The sequence below is a fragment of the Carlito syrichta genome, unplaced genomic scaffold, assembly GCF_000164805.1.
Source record: "Carlito syrichta isolate Samal-C Ts95f unplaced genomic scaffold, Tarsius_syrichta-2.0.1 Scaffold143041, whole genome shotgun sequence".
NCBI lineage: Eukaryota > Metazoa > Chordata > Mammalia > Primates > Tarsiidae > Carlito > Carlito syrichta.
In genome coordinates this window covers 49516-57379 of record NW_007087137.1, presented here as the reverse complement: position 1 = coordinate 57379, position 7864 = coordinate 49516, and the positions used below count along the sequence as shown (strand labels likewise).

The window sequence follows — 7864 nt, the reverse complement described above, 5'->3', positions numbered from 1 at the left end:
CAGGCAATCCACTCACCTCAGCCTCCCAAGGCACGGGATTACAGGCTGAGCCACCGAGCCCAGCTTTACTTCATTTTATTTATTTATTTATTTTTTTGAGTCAGGATCTCACTCTGTTGCCCAAGTTGGAGTGCAGTAACATGATCACAGTTCACTGCAGCCTCAGCCTCCTGGGTTCAGGCAATCCTTCTGCCTCAGCCTCCAGAGTAGCTGGGACTACAGGTGTGCACCACCACACCAGGCTAATTTTTTTTTTGTAGATACAAGGTCTTATTATGTTGCCCAGTCTGGTCTTGAACTCCTGGGCTCAAGCACTCCTCCTGCCTTGGCCTTCCAAAGTGCTGGGATTACAGGCATGAGCCACCAAGCCTGGCCAGGACTCTGTTTTTTTTATGCTGAGATGGAAGCCACAAAGTGGCCTTAAGCAGAAAAAAGACAGGATCTGACTCGTGTTTGGCTGCTAGGATAAGAACAGAATGCCGAAGGAAAGGAAAAGAAGCATTGGGGAGATTAGGAGGTCAATGCAACAGCCCAGGGCAGAGACGAGGATGGCCTGGAGCAGAGCAGCAAAGGCTGACATGGACAGATATGATCAGATCTGGGCTGGATTTTGAAAATCTGTCATGTGACGTGAGGGCACAGGAGGTCCACGAGACCCCAGGGCTCTTGGCCTGAACAGGCAGAAGGCTGGAGGTGCCCCCCACTGAGATCGAGCAGGCTTGCAGGGAGCAGGTTAAGTCTCAGCTGCCCACCAGACACCGAGGCGGAGACGGTGAGTAGGGAGCGGTGTGTCAGGTTTAAGGGGGCGATCAAGGCTAGAAAGAGACACCCCGGGGAGTGATCGGGCAGGGAGACTGTTTAGAGATGACGCTGGGTGAGTGCAGAGAATGGGGGTTTGACGACTGTACTCACGACAGGATATGGTTAGAGGTGCCCACGCTCGTAACTGCCGCACCAGGCTGCTCTGAACTCAGTCTCTGTTTTAGTAAAATGGAATCAACAACAGTATCTCTCTCCCACCGTGGGAAATAAAGGAAATAACGCTTGCGATGTGGTTGCAGAATGCTTACTATTATCAATGCTGGTGGGGGTTTTTCGTGTGTGTTTTTTTTTGTTGTTTGGCTTTGTTTTGAGTTGGTGTCTCACTCTGCAGCCCAGGCTGGAGTGCAGTGGCACAATGATGGCTCACCACAGCCTTGACCTCCTAGGCTCAGGCAATCCTTCCTCCTCAGCCTGAGTAGCTGGGACTACAGGTGCACACCCAGCTAATTTTTTAATTTTTTTGTAGAGACGAGGTCTCGCTGTGTTGCCCAGGTTGGTCCTAAACTCAAGCAATCCTCCCGCCTCAGCCTCCCAAAGTGTTGAGATTACAGGCGTGAGCCACCACACCTGACCAACAGTTGGTTATTTAATATTATCTGCTCCTCTTCATTGGGTGCTACCGTTCTCAGATCTTCACTACCTGTATGTCACTCTCTTCTTCCGGTGTCTGTTCTGGCCGGGATCTCCCTTGCTAGGCCCTTTCTTCCAATGCTACCAACCCACGGCCCATGGGAGCATGAACCCACACCACACACCCTCTCTCTTTTTAGAGAAGATCCCTTTTCAGATGGCGGGTCACTACAGCCATGCAGCTCTGCTCACCGAGCACTCACCCTGCACTGGCGGGAATATTTAGCTGCCCAACCTGGCATAGTGCTGGCCATGGGCAGGCATCTGTTCAATATGCATGTCCTGCCTGATTGTCCTGCTGGGCACAAGGGCTGTCTCCGGGAAGCTCCCTGCTCTGCAGATTAGCAGGGAAGCCTGGGGATGCAGATTGTCTGGGAAAAGAGGCCAGAGAGGTTGGAGCTAGAGTCCTGGCTGTAAAAAAGGAGGAAGGTGGGGGGCCTTTACTTCCCAGCCCTCATCTGTCCCAAGTGAGCCACCAACGCAACAGAAAAGCTGTCAAAGGATCCGTCTGGCACACCCGACCTCTGGGCCTGTTCCTGGGTTTGCGCATCCTAGGGCCTCAGTTTTCCCACAAAGGAGTGGGAGTTGCTCTAAGTGTTTTCAGAAGGCCCTTCCACCTACAAGATCGTGCACCTTGAAACCCGGAGGACCCAGGACCATCCCCGGGTCGGGGTTTCCTCCAGTGCTAGTCTGCGAAAGCCCTGAGATCAACCCCCGACCCCAAGCTGCTTGTGATGACTGACAGCCTCCCCAACCAATGCTGTCACGAGGCCAGGCCAGGGGGCGGGGCAGACGGGTCGGAATTCCCCTCCCACTTAAATTCAGACCAATCAGCGTCGAGCTGCACATGTGAGCGGTAGGGTCACCGGCCGCCGCGATCTGGGCATGCGCAACCTCTCGCCTCAGGCCTCCTCCCGCCCCGCGTGCGCACCGCGCCGCAGAGAGGGAGGCGGGAGGGGGTAGACACGAACCTTGGTTCCATCCTGAAAGCTGGGGAGCTCTCCTCGGCCCTCCTGTATCACACGCTTTTGGATCCCGTCCTCCCGGAGTCTTGCGATGATATCCGCCATCCTCCTTCCCCGCTGTTCTCTTTCGGCAACTTCCGGACGCGCTCGGTAGCTTCCGGAGCTGCTTCGGCAACTCCTAGAGCCTCGGCGGCTTCCGAGTTGGTGCCATTTTGGTTGAGGGCGGAGCCCCAAAGGGGGGCGGAGCCCCAAAGCGGGCGGTGACTGGCTCTCCGTACTGCCGCTGAGCGCGCCCAGGGGCGGGGCCTGAGAGCGTCTGGGGGTGGGACCCGAGGTCGTCAGAGAGGCGGGGCCGGGGTCTGCTGCGGGCGGGGCGAGGAAGTTTTTATCAATTGTGTCATCGAGTTGTTGGGGACTGCGGCCTTCCGCGTGGTCTGTGCCACTTCACTTAAAGTTGTGTATATAAACCGGGCGCGGTGGCTCACGCCCGTAATCCCAGCACTTTGGGAGACGGAGGCGAGAGAATTGCCTGAGTCCGGGAGTTCGAGACCAGCCCGGGCAACTTGGCGAGGCCTCGTCTCTACAATAATTTTTCTTTAAAATTAAAAAATTAAAAATTAACTGGGTGTGGTGGCACACGCCTGTGGTTCCACTACGTGGAAGGCTGAGGCGGAAGGATCGCCTAAGCCCAGCAGGTCGTGGCTGCGGTGTCCGTGAGCGTGCAATCCAGCCTGGGTGACAGTGAAGCTCCTACTCAAAAAAAAAAAAAATTGTATATATAAGCCGGGCGCAGTAGCTCACGCCTGTAATCCCAGCACTTTGGGAGGCGGAGGCGATAGTCCTGAGCCCAGGGGTTCGAGACCCACCCGGGCAACATGGTGAGACCTTGTGCCTACAATAAATTAAAAAATTACCCTGGTGTGGTGACGCAAGCCTGTGGTTCCAGCTACTTGGAAGACTGAGGCAGAAGGATCGAGGCTGCGGTGGCCGTGAGCGTGCTACTGCACTCCAGCCTGGGCAACAGAGTGAGACCCAACTCAAAAAAGAAAAGTTGTATATATAACATCACAGCGTTAGAGTTAGGAAAAAAAATTTTTCTTTTTTGTCGGTGTCTCACTCTTGTCACCCAGGCAGGAGAACACTGGCATGCTCACGGTCACGGCAGCCTCCACCTGCCTTCCACGTAACTGGAACTGCAGGCATACCCCACCATATCCAGCTTTTTTTGGATTTATTGTAGAGATGAGGTCTCGCCAAGTTGCCCAGGCTGGTCTTGAACCCGCGGGCTCAGGCAATCTGCTTACCTCAGCCTCCCGAAGTGCTGGGATTATAGACGTGAGCCACCGCGCTCAGCCTGGGAAAATTTCTTTTTAAAGGCTACCATAATGTCACACCCTAAAGCCACTATTATCTTTTAGTTCCCTTCTGGCTTTTTCTTTTACTTGTTATGTCGCACTCCCAGCGGGGCCTCCAGAATGCTAGGTCAGGCCCGCCTGGAGTTTGGGTGTCTGGAGTGTGACCTGGTGCTGCATGAAAGATGCAAAGAATTGCACATCAGTTAGATTAGAAAATATAGTTTATTCAAAAGTAAATTAGAGCCGGGCTCGGTGGCTCAGCCTGTCATCCCGCGCCTTTGGGAGGCTGAGGTGAGTGGATTGCCTGAGCCCGCGGGTTCGAGACCCACCTGGGCATCGAGACCTCATCTCTACAATAAATCAAAAAATCAGCCGGGCGTGGCAGCGCATGCCTGTAATTCCAGCTACTCGGAAGGCTGAGGCAGAAGGATCGCCGGAGCCCAGCAGGCAAGGCTGCAGTGGCCGGGAGCAGCCACTGTACTCCAGTCTGGGTGACAGAGTGAAACTCCAACTCAAAAAAAAAAAAGTAAATTAGAGAGAAAAGAGAAGATTCACCTCCCCAAGGGAGGCGAGGGGGCCAAAACTTAGGAAAACATGGCCTGGCCATAGTTCAAAGAGCACACGGCCACACCATAGCTCAGCAAGGCAATGGTGGCTGGTTGCTCGCGGTTGAGTTTTTTGAACCCTTCCCTTTGATGGGGGAAGGTCATTAAGGTGACTGGGTGGTGGTCTGCTTCACATCATCACAAAGGGGCAGGTAAGCGCAGGTATGACGTCAGGTGATGGACAGCAGGCAGATGGGTGGGCTAGATGGGAGGAGACAAGGGGAGGGGTTTTTCCTGCAAGAGACCAGTCAGACATTTCCAATCCACAGGCTCCTTAGCAAAAAGGTGGTCTTATGATCATTTCTATGGCTTCGGCCAGCTAAGGGGTGATCTTTGACCTTCTGTCTTGGACAAGAAACCCGAAAGTTTCTTAGAGATGATTATGCTAAACCATGAATTGAAAAGTTGGGCTGCAGGCTGGGCGCAGTGGCTCACACCCATAATCCCAACACTTTGGGAGGCCAAGGTGAGAGAATTGCCTGAGCCCATGGGTTCAAGGCCAGACTGGGCAACTTGGCAAGACCTCGTTTCTACAATAAATCAAAAAACTAGCCGGGCGTGGTGGTGCGTGCCTGTAGTTCCAGCTACTTGGAAGGCTGAGGCGGAAGGATCGCTGGAGCCCAGCAGGTCAGGGCTGCGGTGACCGGGAGCGTACCACTGCCCTCCAGCCTAGGTGATAGAGTGAGACTCCAACTCAAAAAAAAAGAAAGAAAGAAAGAAAGGTTGGGCTGCCCTGATCTTCCATCTGATGGAGATTTGCCAAGGGTTGGGGTAGGCTGCCTGCTTGGCCTGCAGTAAAATGTCTGAATGCTTCCTAAAACCTGCCTATTGGAAATCGATCTATGTCTAACCTGTGCTTGATTCAAAGCGTGTCAGTCTAAGCAAAAATGGTTATGCTGAGGCAAAATGTGAGCTAAGTCTCTTGGGGTCCCTCCTTTCGCTTATTGTCATGACTTTTGCATCCTGGAGTTTTCTCTTTCAGAAAATAAAATATGAAAAGAGGAAGAGCCAGGAAAGAAAGGAGAAGACAGCCGGTGCGGTGACTCACGGTTATAATCCCAGCACTTTGGGAAGCTCAGGTCAGAGGATTGCCTGAGGTCATTGGTTCAGGACCAGCCTGGGCAACTTGGTGTAACTTTATCTCTACAATAAATCAAAAAATTAGCCGGGCATGGTGGAGCATGCCTGTAGTTCCAGCTACTTGGAAGGCTGAGGCGGAAGGATCGCCGGAGCCCAGCAGGTCGAGGCTGCGGTGGCCAGGAGCAGCCCCTGCACTCCAGTCTGGGCGACAGAGTGAGACTCCAATGCAAAAAAAAAAGAAAGAAGATGGAGGGGGCTGGGCAGAAGTTTCTAGTCACCACTGAATCCAGAGGACCTGGCACAGAGTGGGTGCCCAGTCAGTATTAGGGCATAATAAATGAATAAGAAAGAAAGTGCTTTGGGAGTTCAACCAGCATTTCTCTCGGCCTCTGGAAACTATCTGTAAACAACAGCTGTGAGAGCCTCTGCTGACATTTTCAAGGTTTAGGGAACTGAGTAGGAACGCCTCCTGGGGTTTTTGCATCACCATCCCATGTCATAGCTGTGAAGGATTATTGTCTTGCCCGTGTGACCCGGGTGCTAAGTGCGTCACATATTAATACTGGCTAATTTCCCAACAAGAAGTCTCCTGAGAGGGATAGGACCTCTGGTGTGAAAGGAGAAAAGCGCTTGTTTATTTCTTTAAAGAACGTTTACAGGCAAGTTCTACCAAACTTTAAAGCAACAAGTGGTCTGTTTCTTTTTGGTTTTGGCAGGGGCGGGGTTTGAGGCAGAGGCTCACTCTGTCGCCCAGGCTGGAGGGCCGTGACACAATCACGGCCACTGCAGCCTCAACTTGCTGGGCTCAGGTGATCCTTCTGCCTCAGCCTTCCAAGTAGCTGGAACTACAGCACACGCCACCGCACGCGGCTAATTTTTTGATTTTTTGTAGAGATGAGGTCTTGCCAAGTTGCCCGGGCTGGTCTCAAACCCCTGGGCTCAGGCCATCCTCTTGCCTCTGCCTCCCAAAGTGCTGGGATTACAGCTGTGAGCCACCACACCGACACAAGTAGTCTGTTTCTTATACAGATTGTTCCAGAAAATTGAAAAGAGGGAAAACCAACCAGTATGAAGCTAGTTTATTTTTCTTAAGCCAAATAAGTACACTACAAGGCAAGAAAAGTGTGCACCTATTTTATTAATAAATATAGATATAAAAAATTCTAGGCCAGGTGCAGTGACTCATGCCTGTTATTCCTGCACTGTGGGAGGCCAAGGTGAAGGATTGCTTGAGCCCTTGAGTTCAAGACCTTGTCTCTTCACAAAAATGAAAAAATTAGCCTATCGTGGCGCATGCCTGTCGTCCCAGCTACTTGGGAGGTGGAAGGATCGCCTGAGCCCAGGAGGTCTGCAGTGAACCATGCTCATGCCACTGCACTCCTCAAAAAAGTTTTTCTAAATAAAATTTTTTTGTTATTTTGAGTTGGAGTCTCACTCTGTTGCCCAGGCTGGAGGGCAGTGGCACACTCACGACTACCCCAGCATCAACCTGCTGGGCTCTGGTGATCTTTCTACCACAAGCCTTCCAAGCAGCCAGAACTACAGGCGCATGCTACCACGCCTGCCTAATTTTTTTTTTTTTTGATTTGTTGTAGAGATGAGATCTCCCAATTTGCCCGGATGGGTCTCGAACCCGTGGGCTCAGGCAATCCATTCGCCTTGGCCTTAAAATATTAAGCTAATTCAATTCACTAGTGTATCACCAATATGCCAAGTGAAATATCAATCACAAAAAGAAAATTGTATGATATCCACTCACACAAGGCACTTAGAGTAGTCAAATCCATACAAACGAGAAAGTAGCATGGTGGTTGCCAGGAGGCAGAGGAGGGGGAAATGGAGTGAGTTTAGTGAGTTTAGAGTTCCGGCTCTGAAAGTTCGGGAGATTGGTTGCTTCACAATGTGCAAATATTAACACTATTGCACTGTATATTTTTAAATGGTTAAGATGGTAAATTTTATGTTATGCATATTTTGTCACAATTAAGAATAATTTTTTTTCCCCCAGAAACATTCGTGGTCAGGCATGGTGGCTCACACCTGTCATCTCAGCACTTTGGAAGGCCGAGTTGAGAGGATGGCCTGAGCTCAGGGGTTCAAGACCAGCTTGGGCAATTTGGAGAGACCTCATCTCTACAGTAAGTCAAAAGAATAAGCCGGGCATGGCGGCGTGTGCCTGTGATTTCAGCTACTTGGAAGGCTGAGGTGGAAGGATTGCCTGAGCTCGGCAGGTTGAGGCTGCAGTGGCTGTGAGTGTGCCACTGCACTCAAGTCTGGATGACAGAGTGAGACGCCAACTCAGGGAAAAAAAAAAAAAACATAAAGATCAAGTAAGGTTTATTCCAAGAATGTACAAATGTGGCCGGGTTCTGTGGCTCAGCCTGTAATCCCGCGCTTTGGGAGGCCG

The 7864-nt window shown here is 51.6% G+C and overlaps 1 protein-coding gene across 1 annotated transcript in view; it reads right to left on the bottom strand.

The window, feature by feature from the left end:
* AIP (aryl hydrocarbon receptor interacting protein) overlaps positions 1-2646 on the bottom strand; it is an 8503-nt gene extending 5857 nt beyond the window's left edge. Inside the window, 1 exon segment of the mRNA XM_021708601.1 lies at positions 2424-2646. Within this exon segment, the coding sequence (XP_021564276.1) occupies positions 2424-2522 (99 nt within the window). The 5' untranslated portion in view covers positions 2523-2646.
* Between the last annotated feature and the right edge of the window lie 5218 nt (positions 2647-7864).